The sequence below is a fragment of the Xiphophorus couchianus genome, chromosome 23 (genome assembly GCF_001444195.1).
Source record: "Xiphophorus couchianus chromosome 23, X_couchianus-1.0, whole genome shotgun sequence".
NCBI classification, from domain to species: domain Eukaryota; kingdom Metazoa; phylum Chordata; class Actinopteri; order Cyprinodontiformes; family Poeciliidae; genus Xiphophorus; species Xiphophorus couchianus.
In genome coordinates this window covers 29,147,417-29,166,408 of record NC_040250.1, presented here as the reverse complement: position 1 = coordinate 29,166,408, position 18,992 = coordinate 29,147,417, and the positions used below count along the sequence as shown (strand labels likewise).

At 40.2% G+C, this 18,992-nt stretch overlaps 1 protein-coding gene across 2 annotated transcripts; it reads left to right on the top strand.

Moving 5' to 3' along the window:
- The first annotated feature begins 118 nt into the window (after positions 1-118).
- LOC114138927 (uncharacterized) lies at positions 119-18,982 on the top strand. Of its 2 annotated transcripts, none has more exons than XM_028008423.1 (6): positions 119-583; positions 3,666-3,725; positions 5,110-5,241; positions 5,513-5,659; positions 17,620-17,677; positions 18,673-18,982. In XM_028008423.1, exons 1-6 carry the CDS (start codon positions 419-421, stop codon positions 18,774-18,776), a joined length of 666 nt encoding a protein of 221 aa, XP_027864224.1. In that variant the 5' UTR covers positions 119-418; the 3' UTR covers positions 18,777-18,982. The 2 variants fall into 2 exon arrangements, with proteins under 2 accessions (XP_027864224.1, XP_027864223.1); XM_028008422.1 differs by having other exon boundaries at positions 122-583; positions 18,670-18,982.
- The last annotated feature ends 10 nt before the right edge of the window (positions 18,983-18,992 follow it).

Below are 18,992 nucleotides of genomic sequence, written 5' to 3'. Positions count from 1 at the left end.
GCAAGGTCTTAAAAAAACCCCGCTACAAGGCACCTGTGATTTCTGTACCAGGAACGAATGGCTAAAATGTGATGTGGGCGGGGTGTGAGAGCCTGAGAGTCCAAACTCTGGGCAGAAACATCCCACGCTTCCCCCTCCACCTGCGCCCGGTTCAGCCAGGTTAATGGATAAACAAACTTCCTGCCTCCAAACTGACACCGAAACTTCTCCGGAATACTGCCGCTGTGGTGACGAACCTGTCAATGGGACTTTTTTACAAGAAAGTTATTTTTTTTCTCCAGTCAATAGTTATTAGTGTTAATGTTTCTGAGTCATAAACCCAACCAAACGGCGCTTAGCATCAGCCTCGCTCACACGTTTCCCTCAGAACTTCTTCAAACCGAAACAGAAGCAGAGCGGGAGGGATTTCCGTCTGAACATGGACCGGTACCGGTACTTCATATTCAACCAGAGGAGTGTGCTCATCCTAGGCATCCTCCAGATAGCCTGTGCGGGTCTCTGTGTCGTCTGCGGCTTAATGGACGCTGCTTTCCGCAAGAACACCCCGCTGAGCACCAGCAGGACGCCGGTGTGGGGAGGACTGGTCAGTATCACCTGGAAGGCTCTGCTCGGTGGGCATCCAGGTATCAGGATACCTACGGAGTGTTATTGGTGTGTTACAGGCTCATATAGGAGACCGCTTTCTAAAATATGGTGTGGATCCTCTTGGAGAAGAATAATGACTGTTGACAGGGTCGGCCAAAGATTGGCTGAGGCCGTGAGCAGACTTTCATTCGCCCCCCCCGCCCCCCACTTCCATCTTCAGTCTTTCATGATTATTATGAACATGAAGAGTCGGGAGGACGGCGAATCGCTTTTTAAAATATGCTTAATTAATTTGCTTTAGATTCTGCTGTAAAAAAACAACAACTAAGCAATCATTGATTATTCCATCCATCCATTTTCTAACACCCTTGTCCCCAGTGGGGACAGTGGGAACCAGGAGGTACTGGTTCCTATCCCCGGCTAACGTTCCGGGCGAGAGGCGGGGTCACCCTCGACAGGTCGCCAGTCTGTGGCATTTATCCTTGATTATTATTTTTTCTTTTTAGTGATTAAAATAATTTTCAGTTAACTGACTTGTAACGTTTTTTAATCAGTCAAAGGGTTACGTTCCTTATTGGAGAATATGATATCATCACTATTAAATATCTGACAATTTCACCAGCCTGTACTGATGTCCAGATAAATATTCTAGCTAAATCCTCAAATTGACTTAGAAAATGATATTTGATGTAAAATCCACTTTTAATATGATAGTTAAGGATATGTTAATGTGTTTTTGGTATGCAGTGAACCTCCAGGATTTGTGGGTGTTAAGAACCAGAGTTGTCTGCGAATGGCTAAAATCTATAAATACTTGAGACCCCTTCATAAAACACTTGTAACTGCATCTTAATAGTTCAAACATCAAATATACCTTAATATGCATTAATACACACAGTGGAAGCCATGTTGACACTACCACAGAAGCTAACATCCAGTCTTCCGTATTTCCACTTTGAAGTTTACGATCAATACTGTGTAATTTAACGGTGCTCTTGGATTGACAGTTTTGTAATCGACAGCCAATTGTTTGCTAAGCAGCGTTGCATCAAGACATTTCAACTTCTCTAGCTGCATTTTCTTCATAATAACTTAGTTGGGCTTTACAGAAAAAAAATATTTGTGGTTTTCACAAATAATTTGAAATAGCATTCTATGGAAATATCTGCAAATATTGAACCCCAAAATCTGAACCATGAATAGTCACTGTAAAGATATTGAAAACATGACTAAACAGACAATTGTATTCGTTTAAAAAAGAATCTAGATTTTGGTTAAGTTGGACCAAAGTTTGAACAATAAATCTGTAACTATGCCTCCAGAGAAATAAAAATTCATCAACAATCCGACATATTCTGGATGTAGTTTAACTATCATGGGGAATGCTTGAATTTCCAAAACTGCTCCCCACCCCACCCAAAAACAAAAAAGTAATTTTTGAGGACACAATGGAGCCAATGTTCTGACCACACACAAAGATGAAATAGGAAGAGAAACAGCAGAGGTGGACTCACTGATGGTACTGTACCTACTGTTACGCCGTTTATCCAGGAGGAGGAGGAGGAAGTTCAAATCATCTCTTCCAACCGTCGTAACGGGACGCGTGGAGATTCTTTACCAAATGATGAACATTATGAACAACCTGGAGCATAATCATCATCAAACTATCATACAACAGTGTCTTCAGTCAGAGGCTTCTTCAAATCTGCAGTAATACAGACTGCTACAGGAGTTAATCCCTACACAGCCATTAACATGTTAAATAACCTTGGATGATAAACTTTTAAACAGCATTTGATCTGTTTAAAGTCACAGTGTTCATGAAACGTGGCCTCAGCCCAGACACATATTAAATTGAAAATTATGAAAATTTTCAATCATGAAAGTTGAGTTTTCATAGTTAATTGCGGTAAAAATTAATACTATGATTAGGCCTGTCGCGATAAACGATAAATCAATTAATGGTACGATAAATTAAAACTATCAACGTCATTTTAATTATCGGCACTATCATCTCTTTCTGTTAATGACACTAAATGAAAAAAGGCTCAACTCCGGTGCTCTCCACTGACTCCTCCCTTCCTCATTTCCTTAGTGTAAAGCCCAGCGGACACTACACGATCTTAGAGCTGCCCATTTTCGAAACCTGAGAGACAACACATTATTAGCCGACAGAAATCCTAGGTATAACATAACATTCAGTCCGTTACGATGTCAAGTTTCCAGGCTTGATATTTATTTCTCGATTATTGGTTGATTAGCTAATGTAAACTCCTGCTCTGCTAGTCAGTCGGTCTTTGAGTCGCTTTTTTTTTTTGCTAATGGAACTGAAACGCACTGAATTGCGCAACACGTTGTTGAAACAATAATTACTGAGAATATAAATTTTAACAGGTTTTGTTGATTATTATTTGTTGATATAATTCTTTAATGAAGCTACAAACGTTTAGGACCTTAGTGAATATTTTGATAAACGTGTCAGAAGAGGAAGTTCTGGTCTCATCGTCCTGGCGGTGTTCAGTTTGTCACCAACTGTCGAGATCAACTCAAAACCTTCCAGTGATCGACGTATTGAGCCCCCTGATCTACCGTAACACACCAAACACTACAGGATGATCGGTTACGAAATCGTAAGCGACAATGTTAGAACGGCCGGCGTTCTAACATTGTCTTAAGGGGAAAAATAGGGGCAAAAAAACCTTGTAGTGTGAATTATTGCATCAGGTAGTCGATGTGCCCATTTTCTCTATTTAAATCTAACTATTACTGAAGGGCAACATAGTATACAGTGCGTTTTTTGTTAATGGAGACTGAGAATCCATTTTATTTTTGGTTGTTTTGTTTATCAGTTCCAGTGTTTAGTGTTCTTTTGAAATTAAAGTGTATCTATCTTTGGCAGGAAATCGCATGCATTATTACGTCATTTTCATTACATCAGTGTAAAAAGGTCTTCAAACAATATTATCGTTTATCGCAATAATTTTTGAGACAATTAATCGTTCAGCAAAATTTGTTATCGTGACAGGCCTAACTATGATCAAATTAGGATCCTCGCTCACACTGCTTCCTGTTGTTTTCAGTTCATGGCCTGTCCTGGTGTGCTGGCGCTGTTTGCATCCCAGAGGAAGAACGCTGTGTTGGTGAGTTTCTAGCTTCTGAACTCTGCTTCTCTTTAGGTGACAATAGGCTGGTACATATGGCAAGCTCAGAGACACCTCTTCAGTCTGTGTCGACGTGGCAACCTGCTGATGACACTCTAAGCTCAGTGATCTCTTCCAGTTTGATGCCTCACAATGCCAAGGTACTGTTAACTTTTTACAAGGACTGGGCGATATGGCTGAAAACCATATCACGATATAAACATTTTATATCAGTGGATGCTGATAATTATGGATCAGTGTTTTGTTTTAAATACCTGAAATGCTGCCAAGCTGGTGACATGATCTTTACTGTTTAATCCTCAATTTCAGTCGTTTTCTCCTTCCACTCCATGCTGCTGCTGTTTATTTCTAAGCTGCTAAGAGGCACAGTGGTGAAACCTGAAACTGCTGCTGCGCATGGTACTCAGCAGGCTGTTGCTAGGAAACCAAAGAGTGAGCGAGCGAGTTAGTTGATGCCACCAATCTAGCTTAGCTGGCTGTGAGAGGTTGAGCAGCTATTGCCTTTCCTCTGCCTACATCCCCCAGAATGCTTTTCTGGAACAGAGTCCAATCAAAATTGTATCAGATATATTTTCTATTGATATTGATGATTTTCTGTTGCGATATATATTGTTATTGATTTATCGTCCACCGCTACGTTTTACACATTTTCAAGTTTTGACTTTTCAGAGTCAACTGCACCTCCAGGGAAGTTTCAGATAGATGGATGAATTAATTGATTGATTGATTTGTCAATTCATTTTTTTATTGGGTTTTACGCTTATGTCTGGATTGCAGAAGATGACTCTGTATGCCTAGCTATGATCTGAATATGACTCTCTACGGGGGGCAGTGGAGTGAATGTTTTTCCAGAGGGGTCATGTTTCCCCCTGATCCCCCTTTTGAGGGCGCCACTGTTCAGAGTCAGTCAAATCTCTTTGTTTTTGGCAATTTTATAGCTTTTATTCTAAATTCTTTTACACACCTTGATATAGATGATCTCCTTAGGTGGCACCTTCCCTCATTGCACAAATGTACATCTCTCTCTCTCTCTGTTGTTCAGTAGATTTTTCAATACATATATTTCACTCATCTTAAGAACTACTTGGGATGGGATCATTTGAACATCCTTATTGGTGATGATTTAAATTTAGGGTGTGTGTATTTACCTTGTACCATGGCTGTGTGTGGAAGTGTTGTGGTGTAAGCTGATACTGTGGTGCTGCATGGCTCTCTTATGAAATGGCCTGGAAATGGAAAGGTCGCAGGATGAGCTGGAATCCCTCAACAGGCATGAGGTTAACTCCTCATTCCATCGTTTTCCTGCTGCTCGTCCCTTCCACACATAAACACGTATTGTCTGGACGTTTTGTGCTGTCCTCAGGTCAGCTGCATGGTGGTGGCTGCAGGACTTTCCTGTGCAGCTGCGGTCATCATCTTCGGCTACTCCTCTCTGACGCTGACCTATGGGGAAGAGGACGAAGACGTCTTCCACCAACACAAAAGTGCCAAAGTGGTAATTACCGCGCACAGCCGGCTGTATTCAGAGCTCTTCATTTGGTGGAACTTCAAGTACACACACATCTGTCTGCTGTTTCACAGCCTTTCTAACAACTGACAGCAGTGACAGTAGTTGCTGTCTACAAACCAGACAAGTTGAAGTGACTCAAGCTTCTGAAGCTTCTTTTATTTTGGTGGAACATGGTTTTAAGTGTGGCTCTGGACGTATTTGTACCTAACAGCAGCAAACTGTGTCACACTAATATTATTTCTGTCTCCTAACTCAGACATTTGTTCTCCATCGGCTGGTGAAAGGAGCCAATGCCACCATCATCCTGACCTGCATCATCAGCCTGGTTCTGTCCTCCCTCATTGGTTATGTGGGTTTCCGGAGTCTTCCATGCTGTGGCTGCTATGATTCCAGGACTGGACTGGTAAGGACTGGTAGCCCACCGCCTCTTGGTGTGAGGCTGAAAGAGTTAATCATGTCATGGTACAATGTTTCTCCAAAAGTCATGCTGTTGTGTCTGTGGAAGTTGCTAGCAGGGTTCTCAAGTCCAAATAACCAATGTCTCAATTTAATCAATACTAGAAAATGTATTGATTTAAAATAACAGACTCTTAGCTCCTTACCATCCTGTGTTGTGAGTTTAACCTGCTAACATGACAGAAAGGAAACATATGCGACCCTGTGCAGCCAACAGGACTAACACAAAAGAGTCATTCAGACGAACTTTCCCATAAAGGCAGATGGAAAAAAAAAAAAGAGGAATACCAAAGAATGACACGTGCCAGCTATGCTAACACTGATGTTTGAAAGCAGCCTAAAATGAACAGTAAAGCTCCTGTATCTGCGATGTTGAAAACTTCACAAACAAACACTACCTGTTTCATCTGCAGTGGTCAGAGATGGGTTCATTTGGACCCTCCAGTCTTTTCCTATGGTCTGCGCAGTCCGGTGAGATTGCGCTGACCTTGCGTGTGCTTTTACAAGGGGCTTTTTCTGTGTAGTTTTGGAATCTGATGGTTCCCCGGTGTCCCACTGTGACATTTCCTGCACTCCTCATAAGCATCGCGCTAAGACTGCAGGAGGGTTACACATTAGCTTCATAGACACATAAAGCCCTGTGATGGCTGCAGTCGGCTGGACTCCACCATCAAGACGGGCTCATGAAGTTCAAAACTCCCCAATTTTTTGTTCTAATCTGCGTGATTAGACAGTTCAGACTCAGGTAAGGATGAGGCACTGCGTAGAATAAGATGTATTATAGGAATGTGTCACAACAAGTGTAGGAAAAGGACACAGTCAATGAAATCTATGAAATCTCAATTGTGACAAAGGCAAAATGCTTCAGTGTATTTGGCATACTCACCTAAATCCCCACCCACTGTTTAGTCCACATTAGTGGGCTAAACACTGACGTGTTCTGATTTCAAGACTGAAACCAGAAAGGTACGCGTCATGGAAACAGTTCCTGTTGCTATCAGTTAGCAAATTGCTCCTAATCCACCAACCCTTAGCAATAAACCACACAATCCTCGACCCGGTGCACCTTCACTGCCTGCCAGCTCACATGAGCAAAGGACAGAATGTATCAGTGATTAGATCACCACCATGATTCAATGGAGTCAGGACCATCATGTTTATGAAGCATGGCAGAGAGAGAGAGCCAAACCCAGATCAGCCTGGTCTGTAAGTGAGGTATTTTATATTTGGTGAACTCTGCTCCAGTAATAATAATGCTCCATACTCTAAAGTTCAACATTAAATTTCCGCCACTTCCTGGACATACAATTATCACGTTTAAACAAGATACGTATCACGTCTAAGATAAGTATCATGCTATAGCGTGATAGCATTCAAAATATTTTTTTTTCTGTGTGATAGCAATGCGCTGCCATACAAATCAAACCAAAATTAATACTGTTCCATCTGAGGACAGTCAGGAATAAAACCCACTTCCATTTTTCAGTTGAATTTGTTTGGCTCATTTGTCTACACTGGGCCACACATATATACAGGCATGAACAGCAGCACACGCCTAATAGGATTAAAGATAAAAAAAAAAGTGTGCAACACCCCCAGCCCCAAATGAAGGATTGTTTATTGGAAGTAAACCCTGAGTTTCACTGTAATAGCTGTATGCACAAACACACACACACAAAAAGGACAGTGTAAGCTACAAAAACACACTCTTACAACCAGAACGTTTCAACTAAAAATAATGTTCACCTCTAAAAATATCAACTCTAATTCAAAACTATGCCCTAGTGTTTATATACAACAAATTCACAATTTCAATCGATTAAAAAATTAGAACCATCCTCATTTACAAAAGAAACATACCTTGTGCCTCTGTCAATAGGGCCGCTAATCTTCTGTTCCTTTCTGCCATTAAGCTGCCATTCTACAACATATATAGAGCAAAATAAAAATAAAATAACATCAAATCAAAAACTGGAAGTCATGTGTCATACAAAATAAAATGAGATAAAGGAACAAAGTGCTAAAGATGTCTAAATGAGAGACAGTTTAACCTGAGTTCATCCAACACTTTTCCTCATCAAAAATGTCTTTTGATGAGGAAAACACTGTTGAGCAGATTTAATGGGAAACCAGGTGATTGTGTTTTGCATTGTTAAGCCTATTTAAATTACAGCCACATTGGCAGAAACTAGTCTAAATTGTTGGGAAAAGTTTCATTTGTCTTAATATGAATGAATTTATTTGGAAATGTTTTAATGGTTTGAAACATCTCCTTTACTAGAAGGTGTGAATCACTTCAGAGCTTTTCCTGGTTACCATAGCAATAGCAACTAATGTTACACTTCTACCTAACTGATGATGTCATTAGGATCAGATGCTTTGTGTCATAGGTCTATGACATCAGCTCTGAAACCTCTTAAATAGTTTGTCACTTGTGTTCTAGAGCCAGACCTGCAGAACCCAGCGGATTTATAGTGAATTGTTCTCTTTGCACCGTGAGACAGAAACGGAAGATGGACTCCCCTCGTTTACCCAAGATTATTATTCCTATGGTAAGGACAAAGAAGATACAACCAAATGAAGAACTGTACCAAACTTTGCGACTTCGAGAGCAGGAAGAATCTTCAAACACCGTTGTTTCATACTGGACGATATATACAAAAAATGCAGAACATGAACGAAAAATGAGACAAAGAGCTGTGTCCACAGCTAATTGCAATGAGGTTACTGGGAAAGACAAACATGACAAACAGTTTAAGAAGCCTTTGTCATGTAAAAAAGAACAGAAACCCATCATACAGGACCTGAAGAAAAAAGAAGTTGCAAAAGACACTTTAGATGAGAACATTTTTTCTAAAGAAATGGCTATGCGGGAGACAAAGGAAGACTTTCCTTCTATATCTGTGTTTCAACACCAGCGTGAGATGAGACTTCCTGAAAAGGTTCTTTCTCAACAAGATTGTAAGAAGATTGTTTACGACAATCTAGAAAAAATAAAGAGGAAAGAAGCTGAAAAATACATTCTTCTGGAGAACAAGCGTTGTGCAGAGAGGGCCAATCAGCAGTTACTCCAGAAGTTGCAAGAGGAAAGAGAAAGGAAGCAGAAAGATGAAATAAAACAGTCTCTGACTGATACCTGGGATGCTCAAATTCTATATAAACAACAGAAGGAGGAGAAACGAGCTAAACTTGAAAGGCAATACAGGGCTGCCATGATTGAGTCAGATAGACTCCATCAAACTGAGGAAATTGAGACGAGGAGACGGAAGAAAGAGCAATGCCGGAAATTTTTGAGACAGAATGAGACTCTGCGTACCAAAAAAAAAAAGAAATCTAGTGATTACAGTTTAGAGGACGTACTGAAGAAATGTGATGTTCTTTTACAGGAAAAGCATTGTGACATGTTTTACGAGGATGAGACTGCCACATTGTCACATAAAATACAGCAGCAACAGAAAACTCCAACGCAAAACCCTCTGGCTGATGAATTGGCTGCCAGACATAAACGCAAAGAGAAAAAGAAGAGGGAAATGGACAGGGCTGAAAGGCAAGGGATTCTTCCTGGATATCGAGGTGAGGAAAGTAGACAGAAGAAGGCGGCTCAACAGAACCTGAAGACACAGAACAACGTTACTGAGCCAGAAAGAGCTGTTCATCATCAATCGGTCGTTCTAGATCGTGACAGTCACTGTGACATTGCTGATAACAACACAAGTCTTGAAATGCGTAAAAAAATCGTGTACGACCAACTTTCACTTATGAAGAAAAAAGAAGATATGAAAAGGACTTCTATGGAGGAAAAGTTAATGGAAGACTTTAAACATCGGGAAGCTGCAAAGCAGAAGGTTGAAAAACTGGAGAAGGAGAAAAAAGCTGCAGCTAACATGTGTCTGATTGATTCGTGGGGTTCCCAGATACGACGCAAACAGCAGGAGAAAAAGGAACTTCGTGAGGCTGAGAGGAGAGACATGCTGTCCATAATTGAGCTGGACAGAGTGTGTGGAGGTGAAAGTAGAAAAATCAGCCATCAGAAATGCAAACAGCCTGTTCAGGGGACTCTGCCAGCAGCAAGACCAGGGAGAAGCAGCTCCAAGTCCTGTGCGGGAAAAACCAGCAATGCTTGCAGATCTTCACAGAGTCGTCAGAAGGTTAGCAGTACCACGCCTGTCAGACTTCCCTCACTGGACTCCAGCTCTATACACCTCCCTGAGGATTGCCAAGAGACTGAGAATGACATTGTAAAACTCTCATCCATTCCCATACAAAATGAATAATTGTTTCTCAGCTGGCCAAGGAATGCGAGGGGATTCCCCTGGAGCTGAGGAGAGGGAAGTCTGGGCCTCCATACTTAGGCTTCCGTCCCCACGACCCGACAAGCAGAAGACAATGGATGGATGGATGGACGGATGGATGGATGGATGGCTCTTCAAACCAGTCTTTCCTTTTGTCTTCTGCCTGTCTGTGAAAACAGCGGCTATCACTTTTCGTTTACATAACATCTTTGTAAGATTGTTAGCTACGTCAGACATATGAGGCCTTATCTTTGAAGGTAGCATACACGGTATTAGTAAGTTTAAGTTATTGTTAGTCATTTTAACAAAAGGTTTTCTCTGGGTGCTCCAGTTTTCCTACAAAAACGATAGACAGACCAATAGATAGACCGATAGACCGATAGACCGATAGATAGATAGATAGATAGATAGATAGATAGATAATTGTCTTTATTAGTAAAATTAAGTAATCCTACTTCAAATATAAGTTTTCTCTGGGTGCTCCAGTTTCTCTAAAAACACAAGTCACAGACAGACATTGTAATTTGCTCTCTTAGTAAAATCAAATAATCTTGCTTTAAACAAAAGGTTTTCTCTGGGTGCTCCAGTTTTCCTACAAAAACGACAGATAGATGGATAGACAAATAGATGGATAGACAAATAGACAGACAGACAGATAGATAGATAGCAGTGGCGGGCCGTGCATTTCACACCTAGGCCGACAGTAGTGCTCCGTCTGAATCAATCCAATCCTCAATAACTATTTCATGGCTATAAAACTTCTACTGCAGGTACAGCTGCGACACACATAAAAAAAGCATCAAAAATAACCTGATAAAATTGCAATATTATTTAGGAATATAGCAACATTTTACTCACCAAAAATCCTGATTATTTGTACACAAAATCCATCCTCCTTTCTTTCCTCAAGATGTCAATTACTCTGTTGTGCAGATTATCCTCGCGTTTCACTTCCATGAAGAAGTCCTTTTCTATCGCCATCGAAGCTAATGCTGAAAGTCGAGTCTGCCCGGTCCTATTTCTGGCATAAGTTTTAGTTAGTAGACTGAAAGTGGCGGACAAATCCTTTTCCCGGTTGTGACAGGCTTGCTAGCTTCGGAGTTACCTGACCTTGTTTAACAATGTCCAGCTTTTCTTGAAAAGTCCGTCTTGAAAATGGCTTTGACAGTAAATCTCCAACCAAATCCATTTCTTCTCCTCCTTCACCATTGTGGGTTGACAAAACAGCTATTAAATCAACACAACAATATCTTTGCTTGCGCAGCAGATGCAGTTTGCTAGCTCTGGCTAGTACGCGCTTTGACTATCCAATCAGAGCATGTGAATACGCTGACGTTTCCGCCAACTCAAAATCTGATTGGTTGAAGCAACAGTTTGATCGACATTTATTTTATTCTACAGGCCCCGCAGAACTGATTGTGAAGGCCTCCAGGCAGATTTCTTTGACCCTGGCAACAAATAGTGGCTGAAATGTGATTGGTTAAATGCTTAAATATGAAAATACACGTCTGGAAGCGGCGCAACCAGGGGGCTAGCAATGAAAGGAAGCGGACAGACCATTTGGAATTATTTAATACGTATTTATGGACAAAATATAATTAACATCAGTCTGTGATTCAGATATTTTTAGGCCAGCATAGATAGATAGATGGATAGATGGATCGTTTTCTTTATTAGTAAAATTAAGTAATCCTACTTCAAATATAGGTTTTCTCTAGGTGCTCCAGTTTCTCTAAAAACACAAATGACAAATGTTACATTTTGTCTGTAATTTTTTTCTATTAGTTAAATAATTCTACTTTAAACATTAGTTCTCTCCAGGTCTCTACAAACATGATACTACTACATAGGTTAGCTAGCTATAAATAGATTTTATAGATTTTATAGATAATATATATGTATAGGGCTGCACAGTGGCGCAGTTGGTAGCACTGTTGCCTTGCAGCAAGAAGGTCCTGGGTTCGATTCCCGGCCGGGGTCTTTCTGCATGGAGTTTGCATGTTCTCCCTGTGCATGCGTGGGTTCTCTCCGGGTACTCCGGCTTCCTCCCACAGTCCAAAAACATGACTGTCAGGTCAATTGGTTTCTCTAAATTCTCCCTAGGTGTGAGTGTGTGTGTGAATGGTTGTTTGTCCTGTATGTCTCTGTGTTGCCCTGCGACAGACTGGCGACCTGTCCGGGGTGTACCCCGCCTCTCGCCCGGAATGTCGCTGGAGATAGGCACCAGCAACCCTCCCGACCCCATTAGGGACAAGGGTGAACGGAAAATGGATGGATGGATATATATGTATATATATATATATATATATATATATATATATATATATATACTGTATATATGGATATACTGTTTCCTTTATTTTCATGACTATTGACATTGTAGATTCACACTGAAGGCATCAAAACTATGAATAACACATGTGGAAATATGCACTAAACAAAAAAGTGTAAAACAACTAAAAATACCCCTTATATTCTAGTTTCTTCAAAGTAGCAACCTTTTGCTGTGATTACTGCTTTGCACACACTCTGCATTTTCTTGATGAGCTTCAAGAGGTCGTCACCTGAAATGGTTTTCACTTCATAGGTCAACCTGCCCTGTCAGGTTAATAAGTGGGATTTCTTGCCTTATAAATAGTCATGAAAATAAAGAAAACCCATTGAATTAGAAGGTGTGTCCAAACTGTTGGTCTGTACTGTATATATATATATATGCACAAAAAAATAAAGGGAACACTTTAAGTGTGAAACACCTGTTTAAGTGTTCCCTTTATTTTTTTGAGCAGTATATATATAAGGTGTGAGGCCTTTTAATTGTTATAATTAAAAAGCCTCAAACTTTTTATTATGACATTAAAAGTGTCATTATTATGACACTTTTGTCATAAAAGTGTCATTATGACACTTTTAATGTCATCATTATACATATATATGTATACATATATACATATAACTCTTTCCAATTCAATACATACAGTATATATATATACACTGCCTGGCCAAAAAAAAGTCGCCACCAAAGAATGGTCACTCTCTAATATTTTGTTGGACCGCCTTTAGCTTTGATTACAGCCCGCATTCGCTGTGGCATTGTTTCAATAAGCTTCTGCCGTGTCACAAGATTTATTTCCATCCAGTGTTGCATTAATCTTTCACCAAGATCTTGTATTGATGATGGGAGAGTCTGACCACTGCGCAAAGCCTTCTCCAGCACATCCCAAAGATTCTCAATGGGGTTAAGGTCTGGACTCTGTGGTGGCCAATCCATGTGTGAAAAAGATGTCTCATGCTCCCTGAACCACTCTTTCACAATGTGAGCCCGATGAATCCTGGCATTGTCGTCTTGGAATATGCCCGTTCCATTTGGGAAGACAAAATCCATTGATGGAATAACCTGGTCATTCAGTATATTCAGGTAGTCAGCTGACCTCATTCTTTGGGCACACAATGTTGCTGAACCTAGACCTGACCAACTGCAGCAACCCCAGATCATAGCACTGCCCCCACAGGCTTGTACAGTAGGCACTAGGCATGATGGGTGCATCACTTCACCTGCCTCTCTTCTTACCCTGATGCGCCCATCACTCTGGAACAGGGTAAATCTGGACTCATCAGACCACATGACCCTCTTCCATTCCTCCAGAGTCCAATCTTTATGCTCCCTAGGAAACTGAAGCCTTTTTTTCTGGTTAGCCTTACTGATTAGAGGTTTTCTTACGGCTACACAGCTGTTCAATCCCAACCCCTTGAGTTCCCTTCGCATTGTGCGTGTGGAAATGCTTTTGCGTTCACAATTAAACATACTCCTGAGTTCTGCTGTTGTTTTTCTTCGATTTGATTTGACCAAACATTTAAGTAATCGCCGACTAACGTCTTTTCCACGACCACAGGATGTGTCTTTTGCCATGGTTGTTTAAGAAATGAGGAGTTACTCATTGCATCAGCTGGGGTTAAATAACTTGTTGCCAGCTGAAAGATAATCGCCTATGCAGTACTTATCCAATAGGAGGCTTGTACCTATTTGCTTAGTTAAATCCAGGTGGTGACTTTTTTTTGGCCAGGCAGTGTATATATATATATATATATATATATATATATATATATAAAAAAAATTCCCTTCTCACCCACCGCGGGTGGTTCTTATCCTCTGAGCTCGGGTCCTCTACCAGAGGCCTGGGAGCTTGAGGGTTCTGCGCAGTATCTTGGCTGTGCCAAGGACTGCACATTTCTGGACTGAGATGTCTGATGTTGTTCCTGGGATCTGTTGTAGCCATTGGTCCAGTTTGAGGGTGACTGCCCCGAGGGCCCCGATGACCACAGGCACCACTGTGGTCTTCACCTTCCAGGCCCTCTCCAGTTCCTCCCTGAGGCCCTGGTATTTCTCTAGTTTCTCGTGCTCCTTTTTCCTGATGTTGCAGTTGCTTGGTATTGCTACATCTACCACAACGGCTTTCCTCTGTTGACTACGACAATGTCTGGTTGGTTCGCCATTACCATTTTGTCTGTCTGGATCTGGAAGTCCCACAGGATCTTAGCTCTGGAGTTCTCCGCCACCTTTGGGGGTGTTTCCCACTTTGATCTCGGGGTTTCCAGTCCATATTCTGCACAGATGTTTCTGTACACTATGCCTGCAACTTGGTTATGTCGTTCCATGTACGCTTTCCCTGCCAGTATCTTGCACCCTGCTGTTATGTGCTGGACTGTCTCAGGGGCCTCCTTGCACAAGCTACACCTTGGGTCTTGTCTGGTGTGGTAGATCTGGGCCTCTATTGCTCTGGTGTTTAGGGCCTGTTCCTGGGCGGCCAGGATGAGGGCCTCTGTGCTGTCCTTGAGTCCAGCTTTTTCCAGCCATTGGTAGGATTTACTGATATCAGCCACTTGGGTTATTTGCTGGTGGTACATCCCATGTAGGGGCTTGTCCTCCCATGATGGTATCTCTGGCACCTCAACCTCCGTTCCCTGTTGTCTGAGATAATCACTGAGCACATTGTCTGTTGAGGCTTTGTCCCTGATGTATTTATGGATCTTAGTTGTTTCGTCCTGGATTGTGGTTCTCACACTCACTAGTCCTCTGCCTCCTTCCTTGCGGCTCGTGTACAGTCTCAGGGTGCTGGATTTGGGATGGAACCCTCAATGCATTGTTAGTAGTTTTCTAGTCTTAATATCCGTGGCTTTTATCTCCTCCTTTGGCCAGCTAATTATTCCAGCAGGGTATCTGATTACTGGCAGGGCACAGCTGTTCATCGCACGGATTTTGTTCTTGCCATTGAGCTGGCTTCTCAGGACTTGCCTTATTCGTTGGAAGTATTTAGCTGTGGCTCCTTTCCTTGTGACCTCATCGAGGTTGCCATTTGCTTGTGGTATACCTAGGTACTTGTAACTGTCCACTATGTCTGCTATTGTTCCTTCTGGGAGTGAGACCCTCCTATATATATATATATATATATATGTCAGGAGAGGAACTGCAGACCCATCAGAACCTAAAGAACCAGATATTAGCATCTCTTCATCTTCAATCATCTCCTGAGGCTGATTTGGTACAGAACATTTAGTTATGATTGATTAAGTTTATTATTGTGATTTTAGTTGACTATTGTGGTTTTATTCTTTGCTTAGGATGTTGAGTTTGGATGATATTTAATAAATAATAGCATTAGCCTAAATAAGTGGCCATTTAAAGAACAAATCATACGAATAGATTAACACTAAATCAATAAATCAATATTTTCTACATTACATTACTTTCTGTGTGTTTTATTCCAAAATGTTTATATATTTTATGAATAATTGTCCAGTGGTCATTCAATGTATTATTTCACTAATATTTTATTAATGTGGTTTACCAGTTTGGATAATCTGACTTCATATCAATGAAGAAAAAACATGCTAAGCAAAAGTACACCAGACCTGCAGGCCAGGGCCGGTTCTATACGGGGGCAAAAGGGGGTTCTAAAGAAATTATACTAAATAAATGTCTTTTTTAAATATTCAGTGGTAGATATTTTTAAATCTTCACAATTTTATTTTAACTATGAAGTAATAATTATAATACTGCACTTAAAAGTTTTAGCTGTTGTATGGAGATAGGATCACGCTTTCTATCTGCTAGATCAGAGATATGCAACCTGAATCTTTGGAGACACAAGCATCTCTTTGGTTCACAATATTAAATGAGGAAATATTGCTCTGTTTGTGTTTAACTCTTTAAGTGTCTCCATTAAAATAAACAAACAAAAAAAAAAACATAGACTACACGGGCCCCTGTGGTAAATTTGTTGTAGAAGCCGCCTCCAAAGAAAACAGTAAAGACATTATATGTATTTTTAACCAGCTGTAAGGCGTCAGACTTGTATCATCAGCACCTTTATTCAGATGACAATTTGCAATGCAAAATATTATGCTTAGTGATTTATTGCAATGGGCAATTTTAAATGGCAATGCAGTACTTAATTTAGAATGATTTTTATATATATGAATGGGCATTCATAAATATATTGGACAGTAATGGCTCTATTTATTTGAAGAGTATTTTGTACTTCAGCACAAAATGTTGTATATGTGCAAAATATTTGAATAAATAATGAGTTAGTCTGATCCTGGTCCTTAGCCTTGTTAATTACTCTTATTGCTCTTTTTTGAAGTTTGATTAGTGACTGTTGTGTTGTTTTGTAATTAATTTCCCAAATCTCTCTGGAGTCACTTAAATAATGTCAAACTAAAGAACAGAACAGAATGTTCGGCTGTTTCTGTGTGAATAGAAAGGTGTTTGGTACTGAAACTATGACAGGCCCACTACATGAACTGTGAACTGAAACAATAAAACTCGACTCATCATGTCTACTTTTCCATAGATGAACAGACATTCCTGTAAAAAAGGCCAACAGCCACATAATGTTCAGATAAAAATAAGGGTAATGCAATTTCTAAGTATGATTTTCAAATAAAGTTCAGTTTAATGACTAGTTTTCACTAGTCATTAAACTGAACGTCTACCTTGATAATAAACTGGTTTTAGGTTCATTAATCCTATGAATTTAGTCAAATGTTCTTCAAATGACTTTAAATTCATAGTTTTGAGTAGATTTTATTTTAATTTCCACACTAGGACTGTGTCACTCCACAGCTGCCTGTGTCTCATTAATGTTGGCAGGTATGATGTGGTCTTGAGATTCTGTTTCAAACTGAGTTTATACACCTCCGGGAAAAATTGAAAGGTTCTCTGATTTTACTCTTTATAGGTATATGTTTGAGTAAAATGAACATTGTTTATTCTATGAATTACTGACAACATATTTCCTAATTTTGTTTGTGTATGTATGTAAATAAGCAGTTTTATTTAGAAAACTGCACCAGCAAATATCTTATCATGGGTCTTAGCTTTACTGGGTGCTAAACACGCCTAAAAGTCAGATCCCAGAATCGCCCTGAATAACGCAGTTAGAATCTAGTGTATTAGCATATATAATAGCTTCTAAAACTCTGGTCTGAACTGCCCAACCTTAGCTTGGAAATAAATAGTATTGTATTTCAAATGTTGTAGTTTGTGTCCCATGTTCTAATTTAAGAAGCATCCATCAAGTATCACCTTCCTGAAATGTTATCGTCTGTGTTTCAGGAGACCCTGGTTCCTCAGAGTGACCCTGGAGACACTGAGTTGGTGTGTACTTGGCAAGGTAAGCCATCAAATCAGACGTGGTCTGTTTGGGTGACAGTTAGTGTGTGGAGCTCCAGACAGTGAAAGTCTTAATGTAAAGGTAAAGACATATAAGCCTTTAGTGTCAGTATTGTTCTTCATATTAAGAGAATTTGAGGTGTAGATGGTAGGAGTCAATAGAGGGCAGTAGTGCAACGTAAATGGATGCAACCTGCCGTTAAAATCTAAAGAAGAAGAAGAAGAATTGTTCTTCATGCATGGTGCATGTCAAGCCTGTTATGTTTTCAGATAAGTTTTGTTAGCTGATACTTATCAAGCTGTTTGTTTGTAGTATCACTAGTGATGGGACTTCATTAAAACTTTTAATCAAGTTAATTGCAGGGTCTGCAAGACCATTAATTCCATTAATTCCAATTAATGGAACTTTAATCCAAAGTATATAAACAAAGTAAGCAACATTTTAGTTCAAAAACCATTTTTTGCTGCTAAATTAGTAGACATAACAAGGATTTCTTGTTTTAATCTGTTCAGGTTATTTAGCCATCATAATGGTGCAAAGCGCTATTAAAAAATACTTATGTCTGTTTTAACATTCGTGCTGTGGCCATCAATGCTGCTGCTACATGTTTAGCATTGAGATGCTATTATGGGCTTGAATAGCTTCACTGACAGGTTAACTCTTTTTAGCACAGCCTGAACACAACAATTGTCTTCTAACAGCCCATCAGATCTTTTTTTTGAAACAGAAATCCTCAGTTTGTCAAGAGAAGCAGCTTTGTCGTCCATCGCTGCTGTGTGCGTAATGTCTCTTGTGCATCAGATTTACTGGGGTACCAGAAACACATGAATACAAAGGTTCCAGCTCTAAACATTTGTATGTTTAAAAAGAACTGGGGTGAAATTTTTAACATGTTAAAATCAATGTAATTAGCTCTTTAAGGTCCTGACTCTAAATATTGCCCATTCGGTATGTCTCAGCCGTCTTGTGATGTAGTTCTCCTGTATCTCCAGCAGGTGGTGATGACAAACTTTTCAACTCTCCTCAAACATCTGCTGGAGTCACCAAAGAGGAAGAGGAGGCTCCCTCTAACAGTCCTCCTTACAGCAGACTGACCTGACCCAGAACCCTGACCATCCAGCTGGTTTCCATCACCACTCTAAGATCAGTTTCAGTGCTCTGACAGCCAAGCAATGTAATATGAAGTTAAAGATCAGTCAGACAGAGACTGATTAGTACAGCTTCCATCAGTTTCCCTTTAACTCCCTGTATTCTCTGAATCTAAGTTATGATTTTATTGTGTTTAATAAATACATTTGAACAGTAGTGTTTGTTT